Source organism: Chrysochloris asiatica, unplaced genomic scaffold, assembly GCF_000296735.1.
Source record: "Chrysochloris asiatica unplaced genomic scaffold, ChrAsi1.0 scaffold00091, whole genome shotgun sequence".
Classification (NCBI taxonomy): domain Eukaryota; kingdom Metazoa; phylum Chordata; class Mammalia; order Afrosoricida; family Chrysochloridae; genus Chrysochloris; species Chrysochloris asiatica.
In genome coordinates, this window is record NW_006408609.1 from 10137026 (window position 1) to 10156278 (window position 19253).

Sequence of the window (19253 nt, forward strand, 5' to 3'; positions counted from 1 at the left end):
CCTTGAGATAAGCAGCACAGTGCTTATCCTACAGCAACACACTAGAACAAACCGTAACAGTTTGTTGTTGTTGCTAAGTGCCATTGAGTCGGTTCCGACCTATAGCAACCCAGTATAGGGTTTTGAAAAGCGACTGGTGAGCTTGAACCACTGACCTTGTGATTCAAACTGACCTTGCAGTCCAGCACATTAACCCACAGTGCCACACCAGGGCTCCAACGCAATAATTTAGGTGTTACTAAATAGTATCCTGAGGGTATATAGTTTCTATAACCATAGATATTAAAGATGAGTCACAAGTGGAAAAACTAGCATAGGAACACATTTTGAAAATGAATTTAAGAAGTCTTGTCAATCGGTTTTATGTGCAAACATATCTTAGCTTTTCAAATTTGCATTTTGTAATTTTGTACATGACCAGTAACTTAAAGGGTGATGTTTAGAATCCATCTAGTACCACCATGGAACCAAAAGTCCTGACGATCAGTTTTTGTAAATGGTCATATCACAGAAACGCTCTGTAACATCTTCACTCTGTAATACACAAGGTCACCATGAGTTAGACTCATCTCAATGGCAGAAGCAACACAACCACTTATTATTCAATTGCATGTTTTCTAAAAAGAAATGCCTGTAAGGAAACTTGAGTTTCATATCAAAATTCTAAAAAACTACAAAAAGATTTTTTTTTTTTTTAAAAGGTATGTAAGTAGGAATCCATTAGACAAGAACTAGAAATTAATGATATAAATGGGCAAATCTAACTACCTGGAAAGAGTTCTGGAGTACCTGGGTTGCAACTAACTGAAATGCTAGAGGTTCAAGTTCATCCAGAAGCAATTGGAAAGAATACATTAGCTATTGAAAATCATATAGAGCCCAGTTTTATACTGACACACATGGGGTCACCAGGAGTTGGAATCCACCTAACAGCAACTGTTTCTTCCTCTGTTTTGATGACTATCTCTACCACCAGCATGTTGTTCAGTGCCCTGCATCAGTTCCAACTCATAGTGACCATGTTATAGAGTTTCCGAGTACCCACTGGGGAGTTTGAACTGCCGACCTTGTTGCTCAAACTGACCTTGCAGTCAAGTGCTCATCTTAAAGCGCTACACCAGGACTCCAGCAATATGAGGCCCTAGCAATGTATTATGTGTGAAAACTCTATGCACAGCATTATGTGCGTGTGTTCATGTATAATAAAAAATTTAAACTCATAGGAATATTGTGTTACCAAATTCTTGAAGCCAAACTTTAGTAACTGTCAACATCTTTGTAAACCATGATACCGAATTTTTGTACTAAATTGAACTTTTTAAAGTTTAAATGTTGTGAACCTGACTGATTTTTTTTTTTTTTTTAATCTGTAATACAGAGAAATATGACTTTGATAACTTTGGAAGTTCTTTGGTCTGTGAGAAAAATGGGCTCTTGTACACTATCTTTGACACATCACCCGCTTTATTGTTGTTGTTAAGTGCTGTTGAGTCGGTTCCGACCCATAGCGAGCTTGAACTGCCTACCTTGCAGTTCAAATGGCAAAGATTTCTCCATTTGTTCAGAACTGTTGCACTATTTCTAAAATTCTGAGTTTCCAAACATCACATGACTTTTCAAGTTCTGCTGGCAAAGGCATAAGATATCAAAATGTAAGTTTTCATTTCTCAAAATCAAATAAGAGAGTAAGGTAAGACTCACAGAACGTGGTTGAAGATATATAAGGGGCAGCTCAAACTGTAAAGAATTGTACAAAGCTATATTTTAGAGCTATTATTATGAAATAAACCAGATAATATTTCAATTGTTGTCAAGTGCCCTTGAGTCGGTTCCCACTCATAGCGAACCTGTATAGGGTTTCCAAGGAGCGACTCGTGTATTTGAACCGCCGAGCTTGCAGTTCAAACCAAACTTTCGGTCTAGTGTTTATTTATTCTACAGCGCCACACTAGTTCCAATGTTTCAATTATGTTTCCAAATTTACTTTTGTCATGGGATTAAAAATTCTTTAAGAATCAGCTTGATAGTTTTTATTTATTTTTTATTAAGGGGGTGTTGGTATTGTATTTGTGACAATATGAACTCATTACCTCCCCTGCCACCACCTCCTCTTCATTCCTGGTGCCAATTCATGGTTTCCTCCGTGAAACTCCAGACATTTTTTCGAGATAGCTATCTCAACATTATATTGTCCTTTCAATTCCATATATAGTCAAGTATTCATGTGTTAAAGAGTTAATTGTTTGCTTATTTGGTAATTGGGATATTAGGATTGTGTATCATCTAGGTAGTGGGGTTGATGCGTCAGACTGCAAAGCCGTTTGACCCTCAAGGTTGGCAGTTCAAGCTCACCAGCTGCTCCTCGGAAACCCTATACAGGGTCGCTATGGGTCGGAACCGACTCGATTGCACTTTTTTGTAATATTGTTTTAGTGTAGGACATATGTCGTTTTATTACATCTCCAGGAAATAAATCTTATTTCTCCAGAAACTGACAGTGAATGACACACATCTGAATGAAGTAGATGGAAGATGTCAATATTCATCCATGCAATAATTAGTTGAGGGCTCAAGTACATTTCAGCTCAAGGACCTCTGAAAGTCCTTTGCTTAACTCACAATTGATTATTCCCTTCGGGCAAGTATGTTGCTTGTAAAATTCCTAGAAAGGCGAGGCGCGGGAAGGGTTCACGGAAAGGAGTCCGTTATCGCGATCCAATGTGGTTTTGGGCCTGCAGGTAAAATATATTTGTCTTGGAGGCCTGGGCAAGCAGGCGAACTGACAAGTCCTGGGCGCAGGGAGGTACACTGCCCTAGAGTCCCGGCTTGGGCTTCGCGGAGCCAAGTCCAGTCGCCAAGCAACCTGCCGCAAGGGCGACTCCTGGGCTGGCACACCCATTGCGCCTTCCAGCTTCGGTGCAGCGCTGGGTTCCCGCGGGGCAGGAATGGACGAGGATTAAGGGCGGGGCTTCGTACTTACCCCGCCCCGTTTTACCGCCCTACGGGTCACAATGTAGGGTTAGGGGGGCCTGCGGGCGGGGCTCGGCGGGGGAGGAGCCGCAGGGTGGGGGCGGTGACGGCGGTTGGGGGAGGGGAGGGGAGGAGGAGCCGTGGGGGGAGGAGGACAGCGCCATTCCGGCCGGTCGCTCCCTGGGTCCCTCGCTCCCTTCCCCGGAGTGGCCGCAGATCTGCCAGCGAAGGAGCGCGCGAGCGCGTGACGCGTCCCGGTTTGCTCGCGCCCTCCCGCGCCCCGGCGTCTGCCGCCGGCTCATGGCCCAGACCCCAGCGGACAAGCCGCGCTGAGGCGGGCCGATTGGAGAGGTGGGGCCACCGCCGTGGCCCTCGCAACCCTCGACTCGCCGCCTGCCCGCTGTGCCCGCGCACGTCGACCGCCATCGCCTACGCTCCTGGCTGGCGGGGGCGCTGCCCTCTCCGGCAATCCACGCCGCTCCCTGGAGCTCGGCGGAGCATTGCATCCCGGGCCGGCGGAGGCGCGAGGACTCGGACGCCCCAGCCTGTGTCGTCGCCGCCGCCGCCGCGAGGGCCATGACCGTGGAGCAGAATGTGCTGCAGCAGCAGAGCGCGGCGCAGAAGGTGAGAGGCGATCCCGCCAACTCCCCGCGGTGTGCCTGCGGGCGCTCAGGCCTCCCCCGATCCGACTGCCTCCCCCGCTACCTCCCCCCCCGCCCAGCTTCACACTTCTCGGGTGGGGGCGTAGCGCCCACTGCCGGGTCGGGGGTGGGTGGGAGGATGCAGTGAGCGTGTTTCTGTCTATGTCCTTCTGCCGATTGTTTCCTGTAACTGACGATGCAGGGTAGTGAATGCGACCCTCACATTCCTACACTCTTCTTAATTAAACTTTTTTTCTTTTCTTTTAAAGAACAGCCAGTTGTCATTCTCCTAAACTGGATTTGTATTTCAAAGGTATGAACATTCCAGGCCTGCTATTTTGCAAACCGGTCTCCACCAGAATTCGGTTGTCTGTCTTGAGGGGCAGGTACATTGTTGGGTGGACTATGTAGAAGTAGGTTTGATTGGTTCCTTTTCCTTTACGTTTCTTTTTCGTTTTCTCTGGTTATAGACATTATCCTGTAAGTAAGGAAATCTCTAGCCTGTTTATTCCAGGAATCTTTTGTCCCCTAAGTTTGACCTTGTTCTACTCCTCACCCTTTACTCCTGCATCAGTCACACAATCACAAGATCACTCAAGAGAAATTTTTTTTTTCTTTCTGTTTGAGAAGTTTCAAATCTGACGTAATGAATAGTGAAAGACGCTCCTTTTCAAATCGTAAATGCACCATCATGGTTTGCACCATATACTGAATAGTCGTTGACCATGACTTAATTTTTTACCCCCAGCGTTTGTGTGAAAGGCATTTTGAGCAAAACTGAAACTTTGCCTTAGTCGTGTTGGAATTTGGGGGTCATTGAGGTTTACGGTGATCCATCACCAAAGCAGAATTTGGTTTGTCTGGGGGAGCAAAACAAGTGCCCCACCCTTGTGTCTCCTACCTGTGCTTGTTTAACTTTAGAATAAGGCTTGCTTTCCTAATATGGCCTAAGTGTACATTTACAGCCTGTTAAGATTTTGCTTTGAGATTAGTTTTAGAATTTTATGATAGATACAACTCGAGGTAATTGAAGATGCTAAAGAATTTGGAAGGCAAGGATCTTGTATTGTTATTTCAGGTACTTTGGTAAGCTATTTTTGGAACTTTTTTTACATTAACTGTTTCGGGTAAATTTAAAGGAATATTGTAGGCTGAGTTTATTCAAGTATTATTAATTCAAGACTGAATAATAGGAATTTAAAACAGCTCATATCTTAAACTTTCTGTTTAGTTTTGAATGTTGAGTGTGTGGTAAATGCTAATACATTATTGTGAGGTCATAAGAATACTAAATCTTTTTAACAGGTTTGATCTAATTTATTTGTTGTCTTATTAAATCCCGTTTTTTCAAGGTGCTGAGTATTAAATCGTATTTATTTCAAAGTTAAAGAGTAGTTCACAGTTTTTTAATTTCTCTTCAAAATGAAAGTTAAAGGAGTTTGTGAGTTTTTTCTTTTCCACTTGACTTTGCCAAAATTACTTTAACATAGAATCAAGGAAAAGCAGGTTTTCATGGTTCAGAGTCCTATGACTAAAACTGTAGAATCAAGACCCAAATTGCTGAAAAGTGTTTCTGGCAGTCAAATCCAGTTTCTTACTTTAGTGAATCCCCTTCTTACACAAAGGAATGGACTCCTGGTGTGGTACTGTAGAGTAAACCCTGGACTGTGAACCACAATGTTGGCAATTCAAACCTACCAGTTTGCCCTTGGAAACCCTACACAAGGTTGCTGTAAGTCAGAACCCACTCTACAGCACTTACTATCATCAACAACAGCAGTGTAATTTTGTTTTTGTTGTTTGCTTTTCGTTATTTATATACTGTGAGTTAAGGAGCACCATGGCGCAGTAGTATAAGTACTTGACTCTGAACCACGTGGTTGGTGGTTCAAACCCACTAGCTTCTCGGCAGAAGAAAGATGAGGCGTTCTGTTTCCAGCAAAGTTAAAAGCCTAGAAAACTATACAGGGTCACTGTGAGTCGAAACTGACTGTAGGGTACTTAAAAACAACTTAGCTATCCTATATTAAAGCCATTTTAAAACTATTTGTATGAATCTAGCTATTATAAACTATCTTAACGTAACTTGACAGATTTAAAATTACCAAATTAGTAACTAAGACATGGGCTCCAGACTTTAGAATTAGAAACTTTATTGGGGGATCAGGAAGAGAAGAGGTATCAAGTATATATTGCACAGCCAAAATTTGCTTTATGTCCTTTAAAAAAAGAGCATGTGGAACATTATTTTTAAATGCATAGCAGTCATGTTGTGGTTGGGATGGTTTCCTATGTATTCCAAGATTTTTTTTTTTCTTCCAGAGGAATGTAAAAGAAGTAACCCTTTTTAAAAAAAGCAGCACTGTGCAAAATCCTCATAGTTCCACATTGTTGTTAAGTGCTGTTGAGTTCGATCTGACTCATAGGGACCTTGTGGTTTGCAGCCCAGTGCTGATCCACAGCACCACATGAGAATATTCACCTACAAAATAGCTTACCCCAATATAATATAATACATGACTGCTTTCCCCCGTGATATGTTTATTCCTTGATTGCTCAAATTCGGCCAAAGTGGCAATAATGGGAAGTAATAGAATTGCAGAGAGCTGCTTTTCTTATAGGTTTGTTGTCAAATGGATTATATAGCAACCCTGTATAGGGTTTCCAAGGAGTAGCTGGTGGATTTAAACTGTCAACTTTTGTGGTTAGCAGTCCAGTGCTTATCCTACAGCATCACACCAAGACCCTTTCTTTGCTTTGTGGTTGTTAAGTGCTGTTGAGTCTCATAGCCACCTGCATAGGGTTTCCTAGGCTGCAAATCTTTGCAGGAGCAGAAAGGCTTCAAGCGGCTAGTGCGCTCCCACCAACCTTGTGGTTGACAGTCCAGTGTTTATTCTACAGAGCAACCACACTCTAGATGCTAAGTAAATGAAGTGGATTTGGCTGCACATTTGTTACAGTTAAATCCTGTAGTAATTCTTCTGGTCTTGAGTATGTATCTTCATCCTTTATACATAGATTCAGGTTTCAAATGAGGCTTCTTAGGGCAGCATTAGAAGACTCTCCTTCTAGACATCAAATTAATTTATAGAGTACTTCACAATAAGTAAGAAGCCCTGGGGGAGTAAGGTGGTGGGCTAATTAAGCATTAGCCTGTTAACTGCACAGTTGACAGTTCAAACCCACCAGCCCACTCTGAGAGCAACAAAATGGGGCTGTTTGCTTTGGTAACTATTTAGTCTCAGAAACCATAAGGAACAGCCCTACTCTGAATTATAGGATCGCTGTGAATGGAGTCCTGGTGTGGATTAATGCGCTAGACTGCAAAGTAGGTTGAACTGCAAAATTGGTGGTTCACACTCCTCGGAAACCCTATACAGGGTTGCTATGGGTTGGAACTGATTCAGTGGCACATAACAACAACAATATGAGTTGGAATAAGGTGTGTGTGGGGGTATTACAATAAGCAGGAGCCCTGTGGTTAAATGTTTGGCTGTTAATCAAAAGGTCAGGTGTTTGAACCCCTTAGCTGCCCTAAGGGAGTATGTTGAGGCAATTTGCCTTTGTAAAGATTGCATCCTCAAAAACTTTATGGAGTAGTTTTACTAATCCCAGTGTGGTGCTGCGGGTTCATGCCCTGGACTGCAAAGTTGGTTTGAACCACAAGGTTGGCCGTTCAAGCTCACCAGCTGCTCCTTGGAAACCCTATCCAGGGTTGCTGTGGGTCAGACCCACTCAATGGCACTTAACAACAGCAACAACATTATCAGGATTGGGTAAGCACTCGACCACAAGGTTATGTTATGGATAAGCACTCCACCACAAGGTTGGTTTGAACCACAAGGTCGGTTTGAACCACAGGGTCAGTGGTTCATACTCACAACATTGTCAGTATCACTATAAGGAGCCCTGGTATTGCAGTGGGTTACAAGTTATGCTGCCAACTGTGAGGTCAGCAGTTTGAATCTACCAGTTATCCACAGGAGATAGATGAGACTCTTTGCTTTGGTAAAGATGAACAGCTTCGGAAACCCTTTATAGGGTTGCTGTGAGTTGGAGCTGACTCCACAGCACGTAACCGTCACCATAGGATCATTGTGTCTTGGCATTGGGTTTGGTTTAGGTCACAACAGGGTATCATTTACATTTAATGCATCCTTATGAGTTGAATAAAATGTAAAGTTCATGAAAGTAGGCACATATTTATGGCATCATAGGATAAGCACTCAACCTCAAGGTTGGTTTGAAACCGCAAAGTCAGTGGTTCAAACTCGCCAGCGCTCCTTCTCAGAAACCATTTACAGGATTGCTATGAGTCGGAATTGACCCAATGGCACTTAACAACAACAACAACATATTTCATTCTAGAAATTAGAGCAATACCTTGCACTTTTTCCCCCTTCCAGATGCTGTCGAGTTTCATCCTACTCATTGAAACAGCCCAGATGTGTCAGAGTAGAATCTTGCTCCACAGAGTGTTACAGTGGCTGAGTTTTTAGAAATAGATTGCCTAGCCTTTCTTCTAGGGAGTCTCTTGGTAGACTCAGACTTCCAGCCTCCAACTTCTTGGTTAACAGCTGAGCGTGTTAATCATTTTGTATCATGCAGAAGCTCCATTGTAAAATTCAGGAAATGCTTGCTGAATGAAAGAATGGATAAATGTTTTATCAAAGGAATGTGAATACCTTAGCTCTAACTGAATAGCATCATTTAACTGTGAAAGCATCAAAGGTAGAAACTAGAAAACTTAATTGTAGGAAAACAGACACTGTTATGAGTTGGTAAGACAGTAGGACCTGGTTTAAACATGTTACCCTTCTGTGATCTTTGGCAAATCATTAAGTTCCTCTCAATATACTTATAAAGCCTTATTGTAATTGTTGTTGTTGTTTAGTGCTGTCAAATCGGTTTCAACTCATAGCAACCCTCTGTAGGGTTTCTGAGGAGTGGCTGTTGAGTTTGAACTGCTGACCATAGGGTTCAAACTGATCTTACCATCCAGCGCTTATTCTACAATGCCACACCAGGACTTCATTCTGTGAGTGTTGTGGTTTTGTAAAGTGCTATTGAGACTATTTTGATTCCTAGCAGCTCTGTGTATGTTTCTGAGGGGTGGCTGGTGGGTTTGAACCACTGACCTTGTGGTTAACAGCCCAGTGCTTGTCTGATAGTGCCATGAAAGATTTCTGTGTATCTGAATCTTTTTAGTTGAGCTAAGCAAGTATTTATTCTGGACAGGGCAGTTAAAAAAAAAAATTCAAGTTACAGTGAATTGCATTTACGACTTTTTAAAAAGAAATATTTTATTGTTCGTTGTTGTTGCTGCTAAGTGCCATCCAGTGTCAATTCCGACTTGTAGTGACCCTGTATAGGATTTCTGAGGAGCAGCTGGTGAACTTGAATGGCAGATCTTGTGATTTGCAGTCCAATACTAAATCTTAACAGTGCTACACATCAGGAGTTCCTAAATAACATTATTGTTAAGTCCCATGGAGTCTGACTCATAGCAACCCTCTGTAGAGTTTCCAAGGAGCTGCTGGTGAGCTTGAATTGCTGACCTTGTGGTTCAGACTGACTTTGCAGTCCAGCGCATTAACCCACAGTGGCACACCAGTACTCTGCAGCACCACATTGTTGTTGTTATTGTTAAGTGCTGTCGAGTCTCTTACGACCCATAGCAACCTTGGATAGGGTTTCTGAGGAGTGCTGGTGAGCTTGAACCGCCAACCTTGCAGTTCAAATGGCTTTGCAGTCTGGCACATTAACCCACAGCGCCGTACCAGGAATAGACTTGATGTATTATAATCCATTATAAATGGAATTAAAAGATAAAATAGAATTTCCCCACTAACTTTCTGAATCCCTCCTCAAAAATGCTGCCTTCTTATATTATGGCTGACTTCTGCTTTGTCCAGGAAACCAGCCAATCACGTTAGGGCATAGGAAGTTATAATGCATGAAATAATGTCACCTGCATTCATTGGTTTTAGGCAGCGTCTAACATAGGTTTTCATGTTCCATAGTTTGCCTTAACAAATTAGTTTTTATTTTTTCCACCATGAATGTAGTTTATTATATGCACATTGCTACTACTTTTCATTTCCAACTTGCCCCCTGTGATGATAATAATGTTAGCCATGGTTGCCATATATTGTTTAATATTAAACATTGTAGTAAATATTCTGTAAATATTCTATTACTTAATTTCTACCATAATACTGAACAGTATATATAAAAGTTCAAATGGGACAAAAAAATTAAAACAAAGAAAGTTTCTTGCAATGTCATATTATTAAAGAAAGTAAAATTTTTGTTTGTACACAAATGTGTATATGCATTCCGTACTGAAGCGTCATCATATGTGGTACGTCTACTGTGTTGCAACTTGCTTTTGCTACCATAATGTGTCATGGACCTTCTTTCCTCAGAGAGAGAAATATAGAGAGCATCTGTGTTCTTTTTAATAGCACATTGTATTCCTCTGTATGAAGGCACCCTGATTTATTTAACTAGCTCCATTTTGATGAACATACTGGCTGTTACTTAGAACAAATTACTAGAAGTGGTCAAAAATTTACTTATTTTAACTTTTGGTGGATGATGCAAGATTATCTGCCAAGAAGGTTATATCAATTTATATTATAATTTCCAGCGACCTCTTTGACAAGATACTTACTATTATCTGGCATAATATGTTAATACTAATCTGATGGGGGCCTCATTTAAAAGATGTACATTTCTGAAATTATTGGGGAAACTGAATACACTGATGATATATTGATCTTTAGTTTTTCTATAAATTATATTTTCATTTTCCTTAAATTTTTATAGCATTCCTAATTTTAATTTGTCTATTTAATTCCTTATGTCTGCCACCCACTCTTCCCTTTTTATTTTTGCCCTTGAAACTTGGTTTAGGATTTCTTGTCAATGAGAGCTTTTGATATTTTAGGAGGTCAGAGCTGTCATTTTTAATTCCTTCTAATTTAGGCTTTGGTCTGGTGTTAAAAGCCTTTTAATCTTAGTATTGTAGACTTTTAAATGATACTCTTTCCAGCTTTTTGTGTTTTCTTACATTTACATATGTATACCTGGAATTTAATTTTGCATGAAACGGAGACTTTATTTCATTTAGTTTTTCCTAAATGGAAAATCAGTTATATTTTGCTACTTATTAACTTAATATATTATTTCGGCAGTAATTTAAAATACTTCCTTTCATATTCTAAATACCCACATATATGAATTTATCAAGATATCGCTTAATAGCTACACGATTAGTTCATTTTTGTTTGTTTAAATTGGTTTGCTTATACCTGTTTCAGTTCTGTAATGTTTTAATTTGTATATATATTTAGAATATGTCCATATGTCTGGAAAGATATGTTTCATTCTTTTCAGAAATGCCTTGGTCATTCATAAAGATGTAAATAATTATCAGTTTATTAAGTTCAGGTGTTAAAGACATTTAAAAAATGTTTTGTTTTATGATTTTATTTGAACTATTTGTGTTATTTTATAATTGTTTTACATATATACATTAATTTATATGGTAAACATTTCTATACTAATACATATTGATTTGTGTATCGTCAATTTAATTTATATATTCACTTGGGGAAGATTGACATCTCTACGATATTGAGTCTTTTCAAGAAGTCACATATGGTTTTCTGTTCATAAATTTTTATGTCCTTAATATATATTTATTGTAAAAAGTATTTTTATTTGTACTGCTATTAAAAATGAAGTTGAAAAACATTTTAATACGACTGCTGCTTGGGTAAAGTTTGGATTATTGTATTGAGCATTTTTTTGAATTTTCATCAGTTCTAGCAAGTCCCCTTTCCCCAAAACTTCTAGATATACACTGCATATCACTTGCAAATAATTTTCATCTGATCTCTTTCTTACCAATATTGATATGTCTTTAAAATGAACTTTTCTTAATTTATTGGTTTAGTCAAGATTACAGAATATTACTATAAGGATTAATGCTGTTAATTACTGTTAAGTATTGTTTCATCATTCCATATAATGATATGGAAATTTCGTCAGATGCCATTTTGGAGATTGTAGTAAATGTCACAAAAAAAAAGCATGTGGATTGTTTAAAGGAAAACCAGCTTGTTCTGTAAATTTTAATCCAAATCAATAAAAAGTTAAAAATAAACACATAAAAATGGTTTTAATTACATTTTCTACAATGTAAGTTAGTTCAAAAAGTTTATGAAGCAATTCCATTATCTTTTATCTCACTTCTTTCACAAACGATTTGAAGGCCCCTCATATAAAACATTTTAGAAAATTGACTGTGGAAGAGTCAGAGAATCTAAAAAGACAATAGGCAAAATCTGGAAAGCATAGCTAATCAGTCTTTTTTTTTTTTTTGGCACCTCTGATGCAGTGTTGTATATGTCAATAATGTCTAAAAAGCAACTGTAATAAAACCAGCAAATCTGATGTGTGTTCCTTGTTGACCCCAGCAATGTCAGAGAACTATACTTCTTAGGGTTTTCATGGCTAATTGTTTGGATGTCAGTCATCAGATTTTTCTTTCAAAGTATCTTTGGTTGCATGAGAACCTCCATTGTTCGATCAGTAGTTGAGTGAGTTAACTATTTGCACATCCAGGAACTCCAGAAATTATGATGTATAACACAGACAGTACTTTCTACCTATTAGTTACTATGCTGAAGAAACTTGGTGACAGAACAGCTAAGTGCTCAGTTGCTTACTGAAAGGTTGACGATTGGGACTCTGAGAGAAAGAGCTGGAGATCTGTGCCCATACACATTACCACCTAGAAAACCCTATGGGGCTCTACTTTGTCACATGGGGTTGCTATGAGTTGAAATGGACAAGAGTGTCATCTAAGGACAACAGGTATTGTCCCAATAGTTTAATAGACTTTTTTTTTTTTAAATCTTCCCCAAAACCTTACGATGTGAGCAGTATTTTTTCTCTTCATTATGCAGTTGTAGAAACAGCGTTATAGAAGTCAGGAATGAAAACAGCATCTCATTGACAGCATTTGGTGAGGGTGGGATTTAAACTCAGGGCCTTATGACTCTAGCGCCCGGCTCTTAACCACTATGCTGTATTGATTGTCCTTGAATTTCTGGTATAACCATAGTTAATCTTGGTGTATTACTCATTTCACATACTTTCAAGTTCAATTTACTAAAATTTAACTTAGAATTTTAATATCTATATTCATCATGATGTGGCAATGTAGGATCATCACTGGACTGGGAACCACCAGGTTGGCTGTTCAAACCCACCAGCTGCTCCTTGGAAACCCTATATGGGGTCACTGAATCAGAACAGATTTGACATAACATTCTCTTAAATAGAAGTCCTGATTGCACCGTAGTTAAGTGCTCAGCTGCTAGTCTAAATGTCAGTGGATTAAAACCACCAACGACTCTGTTGGAGAAACATCTTTTGATTGGCTCCTGTAAAGATGACTGCCTAAGTGACCATTTGGAGCAGTTCTATGTCCCATTGGGTCATTTGGAATTTGACTCAATTTGACAGCATACAACAGCAACAACAATAATATATTCATAAATAAGACTGATTATAAGATATTCTTGTGTGTATGGGCTATCAGGCTAGGTAGGTGTGAGAGTTTACAATAGCTCATAAAATGATTGGAAAGCTTTTTATGTTTTTCAGTTCTTTGGAATTAAACAAAGGATTAGGTTGACCTATTCAAAATTGCTAGTATTTGGCTGTTTTTCTCTTAAAAATTTAGCTGTGGTTCAGCCTAAATACTTGTTACTTTGAAGGTTTGATGTGACTGTATCAAGACTGAGCATCTTATTTAGAGCAAGGTTTAGCTATGCTTTCCAGATTTTGCCTATTTTAGATTTTCTGACTACCAGAGTCAGTTTCTAAAAGACCTGAGTTTAAATCCTACCCTCACCAAATGCTATCAGTGAGATGTTGTTTTATTCCTGACTTCTATAACTGTTTTTACAACTACATAATGAAGAGAAAAAAATAATGCTCACATAATAAGGTTGTTGGGAAGATTAAAGAAAAAAATTTATAAAACTATTGGTACAGTGCCTGCTGCCCTTAGATGACACTGAGTCAATTTCAATGTTGCTGTTAGGTGCCATCGAGTCTATAGTGACGTTATGCACACTGCCCAATCCTGGGCCAGCCTTACTACTGTTGCCACACTTGAGTCCATTGATGCTACCACTTGGCCAATCCATCTCATTGGGGGTCTTCCTGTTTTTCTCTGACCCTCCACCTTACCAAACATGATATCCTTCTCCGGTGACTGGTCCCTCCTGACAGTATGTCTGAAGTATGAGAGATGAAGCTGCATTTCTTCCAAAACGGATCTGTTGGTTCTTTTGGCAGCCCATGGAACTTTCAGTATTCTCTTCCGACACCATAACTCAAATGCATCAATTCTTACATGGTCTTACTTATTCACTGTCCAGCTTTCGCACATACATGAGGTTATTGAAAATACCATGGCTTAGGTTAGGCGCACCTTAGTCCTCAAGCTGACATCTTTGCCCTTCAACACTTTAAAAAGGTCTTGTGCAGCAGATTTGCCTAATGCAATACGTTGTTTGATTTCTTGACTGCTGCTTCTGTGAGTGTTGATAGTTGATCCAAGAAGATTGAAGTCCTTGACAACTTCAATTTTTCTCCATTGATAAGAATGTTGTTTATTGGTCCAGTGGTGAGGATTTTTGTTTTCTTGACCTTGAGATGTAATCCATACTGAAGGCTGTGCTCTTTGATCTTCATCAGTAAATGTTTTAAGTCTTCTTCACTTTCAGCAAGCAAGGTTGTATCATCTGCATATCGCAAGTTGTTAATGTGTCTTCCTCCAATTATGATGCCACATTTTTCTTCATATAACCCAGTTTCTCAGATTATTTGCTCAGCATACAGGTTGAATAGGTATGGTGAAAGAAGACAACCCTGTCACATACCTTTTTTAATGTTAAACCATTCAGTGTTCCCATGTTCTGTTTGAAAAACTGCCTCTTGGTCCAAGTACAGATTCCTCGTGAGCACAATTAAGTGTTCCGGAATACTCATACTTCTCAGTGTTGTCCATAGCTTTTCATGATCCACACAATTGAAAGTCTTTGTGTAGTCAATAAAGCACAGGTAAACATCTTTCTGATATTCTCTACTTTCAGCCAAGATCCATCGGACATCAGCAGTGATAGCCCTCATTCCACGGCCTCTTCTGAATCCGACTTTTGAACATCTGGAAGTTCTCTGTCAATGTATGATTGTAGCTGTTTCTGTATTACCTTTAGCAAAACTTTACTTGCATGGGATATCAAAGAGATTGTCCGATGATTTCTGCTTTCCATTGGGTCACCTCTCTTTGGAATGGGCACAAATATGGATCTCTTCCAACCAGTCAGCCAGATAGTTGTCTTCCAGATTTCTTGGCAAAGATGAGTGAGTGCCTTCTGTGCCGACTCACTTTCTTGAAAGATTTCAATTTTTATTCCATCAATTCCTGGTGCCTCGTTCTTTGCCATTTCCTTCAATGCACCTTGCACTTCCTCCCTGAGTATCATTGGCTCTTGATCATATGGTACCTCTTGAAATGATTGAACATTAACCATTTCCTTTTGATACAGTGACTTTGTGTATTCCTTCCAACTTCTCTTGATGCTTTCTGCGTCATTCAATAATTTGCCCAGAGAATCTTTCAATAACAAAAGTTGAGGCTTGAATATTTTCTTCAGTTCCCCCAGTTTGAGAAACGCTGAGGGTGTTCTTCTTTTTGGTTTTCTGATTCCAGATCTTTGCACATTTTGTTGCAATATTTGGCTTTATCTTCTTGAGCTGATCTTTGAAAGTTTCTGTTCAGCTCTTGGACCTCCTCATTTCTTCCATTTGCTTTAGTATCTCTATGCTGGAGAGCAAATTTCAGTCTCTTCTGACATCCATTTTGACCTTTTCCTTCTTTCTTGTCTTCTCAGTGACTTTGTTTTTTTCATGTACAATGTTCTTGATGTCATCCCACTACTCTTCTGGTCTTCGGTCTTTAGTATTTTATGTGTCAAATTTGTTCTTCAGATGATCTCTAAATTCAGGTGGGATATATTCAAGGTCATATTTTAACTCTCTTGGACTTGTTTTCATTTTCTTCAGCTTTAGTTTGAATTTGCATATGAGTAATTGATGTTCTGTTCCACAGTCTGCCCCTGGCCTTGTTTTCACTGATGATATGGAGTTTTTCCATTGTGTCTTTCCGCATATGTAGTCAATTTGATTTCTGCGTATTCTATCTGGTGTGGTCCATGTGTGTAGTTGTCTGTTATGTTGTCTAAAGAAGATATTTGAAATGAACAAATAATTTGTTTTGCATAATTCTATCATGTGTTCTCCAGCATCAATTCTATCACCAAGGCCGTATTTTCCAGCTACTGATCCTTCCTCTTTGCTCCCACCTTTGCATTCCAATCACCAGTAATGATCTCTACATCTTGATTGCATGTTTAATCGATTTCAGATTGAAGAAGAAGCACCTTCAAATTGTGGAAGAATTGAGTTAAAGGATATGGGAATTTTTTTCATACCCTTTTTAAAGTCACTTATGTTTGTGAAAAAATTAGCTAAAAATATTTTCATTTTTCATGGATTCATACACATTTTGTTTTGTGACATTGATTACAATCTCCAAAATGTAACAGCACCCTTTCCAATTGCTCCCTGTGTTTAACATTTTCTCATTCATAATTCTTTCTTATCCGTCTCTGCTTTTTGAGCTTTATCCCGGGACAAATACTGCCCCTTTGTCTCCTAAGAATGATCATTCTAAAGAGTGTATACCTTGTTGGTGTTATTGTTTACCTTATACTGTTAGGTGTCTTTGAGTCAGTGTGGACTTAAAATGAGTTTATGTGCCAATCTCAGAATCATTGCTACACTTGAGCTCATTGCTGCTGCCACTGTGCCAGTTGCCAGTCCATCTCATTGGGGTCTTTCTCTTTTTCTTTACTCTCTACTTTACCAGGGATGGTGTCCTTCTCCAGGGACTGCACCTTGATAATACACATCTGAAGTATGAGAGATGAAGTCTGGCCATCCTGGTTTCTAAGGAGCATTCTGATACTACTTCTAACACAGATTTATTTGTTCATTTAGCAGGCCATGGGACTCTATAGTCTCCAGTACCATAACTCAAATGTATCAGTTCTTCTGTGACTTTACTTCTTCACTGTCCAACTTTCACATGCCTATGAGGCTATTGAAAATACTGTGGATTGGGTCCTCTGTACATCTTTACTCTTAAACACTCTAAAGAGTTCTTGTGCAGCAGATTTGCCCAATGCAATACGTTGTTTGAATTCTTGAATGTCGATTCCAAGAGTGTTGATGGTTAATCCTAGCAGGATGAAGTCTTTGACAAGTTCAATCTTTTTTCCATTTACATGAATGTTTTTTATTGGTCCAAGGGTAAGGACTTTTGTTTTCTTTACATTGAGATCCAACCCATACTGAAGGTTGTGGTCTTTGATATTCATCAGCAAGTATTTTAAGTCCTCTTCACTTTCAGCAAGCAAGGTTGTATTATCTGCATATCACAGGTGTTAATGACTCTTCCTCCAGTCCTAATGCCCTGTTCTTCTTTTTATAATCCAGCTTCTTGGATTATTTGCCCAGCCTACAGATTGAATGGAGCCCTGGTGTGGCGCAGTGGTTTAATGCGCCAGACCGCAAAGCCATTTGAACTGCAGAATCAGCAGTTCAAGCTCACCAGCCGCTTCTCGGAAACCCTATACAGGGTCGCTATGGGTCTGAACCGACCCTATGGCTCTTCACAACACAACAACAACAACAGATTGAAAAAGTATGGTGAAAGAATACAAGTCTGGCACACACCTTTCCTAATTTTAAACCAACACAAGTGTCCTCTTATTCTGTTTGAATGACTGCTTTTTTGATATATTTGCAGATTCCTCCTGAGCACATTTAAGTGTTCTGGAATACTTGTTCTCTGCAATGTTGTTCATAGTTTGTCATGATCCATACAGTTGAAAATCTTTGCACAGTCAATAAAGCACAGGTAAACATCTTACTGCTATGCTCTGCTTTCAGCCAAGATCCATTTTATGTCATCTTCTAGGCTTGCCTGTTGTTTAACTAAAAGGATGTATTCCATTCCAGACTTAAAAGTTTCTAAGAGCCATAGTCTCAGGAGTGCCCTAGCTCTGTATTAGACCAGTTATTGCTCTAAGTACCATTGTGTTCGTCCGACTCACAGGGACCCTGCATAGGGTTTCCAAGGACAGGGTGGTAAGTTTGAACTGCTGACCTTGTGGTTCAGTGCTTTTCCTACATTAAACCAGTAAGCCTGTTTTGTTTTTTCTATAATTTTGAGTTTTATTCCACGATTCTCTCTCACTCTATCTAGGACCTTGTATTGTGATACCTTTTAGAAAAGTTGGCAGTGGTAGCTGGGAACCATCTAGTTCTTTTGGTCTCAGGGTTGCAGAGGCTGAGATTACTGTGGTCTATTATTCCTTTGGACAGATTTTTTTTTCCCCATGCATCTTTGATTTTCTTCAGACTGGGAGAGACCAAAAGTTGGACTTTTGAAGGCAACTTGCAATCTCTTTAAGACTCTAATTTTTTGCTCACCAAAGTAGAATGTAGAGCATATCTGTGTGGATCTTACTCTCCAAAGTAGAATATAGAACATATCTTTGTGGACTGTGTTAGATCAGTTGTCCTTGATGTCTCCCCAAACTATGGTCTGAGTCCCCCTAGGTTTCATTTCATTTAGCTTTTCATATTTATTGACCTGAACTAAAATCTGTTTATATGATCTGCAATACTTTTATATTTTACTGAGATTTTATTTTAATCTAGTACATGAAGCTTTTGTTCTACATCCTCATCCATGTCCAGGATCTATTATTATGATCCTGATGAAATAGTGTTAGCTAGGCACCATCTATTTCTTCTGGTCTCAGGGTATTGGAGACTGTGGTTTTTGTGGTCCATTTGTCCTTTGGATCACATGTTTCCTCGAGTCTTTGTTCGTTTTCACTTAGTTTTTCTCAGGATGGAGAGAGACCTATAGGTGTACTTTGGATGGCCATAGGCTTTTGTGACCACTGTCTTAAAAGTAGAATGCAGTACATTGTCATTTGTAGACTATTCTATGCCAGTGACATAAATATCACCTGTTATGGAACTGTAGAATAAGAATTGTACAGCTAATGTCAAGATTAACAGTTCAGATCCACCAGCCTCTGCTTGGAAACCCTATACAGAGTTGCTATATGAGTTGGAACCAACTAGCTGGCACTTTATAACAACAATAACAACAACAACAAAATATCCATTGAGGCTGTGTTCTCATCCCAGTGACTCATTCCTTCAAGGTATTTGATTATGGCTTAAGACATTTGCAGAACTTTTACCCCCTTTTGCCCTACTGTATCCTTGCTTAGACCTGGTGTGGCACTGTGGGTTAATGTGCTGGACTGCAAGGTCCGTTTGCACGTCAGGATTGGTGGGTGAAATTCACCAACTGCTCCTCAGAAATGCTATACAGGATTGTTATGTGTTGTAACCGACTCAAAGGCACTTAACAACAAGAACAACAACAACATATCACTGGTTGGAATT

The 19253-nt window shown here is 39.4% G+C and overlaps 1 protein-coding gene across 3 annotated transcripts in view; it reads left to right on the forward strand.

Moving 5' to 3' along the window:
* The first annotated feature begins 3180 nt into the window (after positions 1-3180).
* Positions 3181-19253, forward strand: part of USP25 (ubiquitin specific peptidase 25) — a 211135-nt gene continuing 195062 nt past the window's right edge. For all 3 annotated transcript variants that reach the window (XM_006866444.1, XM_006866445.1, XM_006866446.1), the window contains exon 1: positions 3181-3594. In XM_006866444.1, coding sequence (XP_006866506.1) covers positions 3547-3594 — 48 coding nt within the window. In that variant the 5' untranslated portion in view covers positions 3181-3546. The remainder of the gene's footprint in view (positions 3595-19253) is intronic.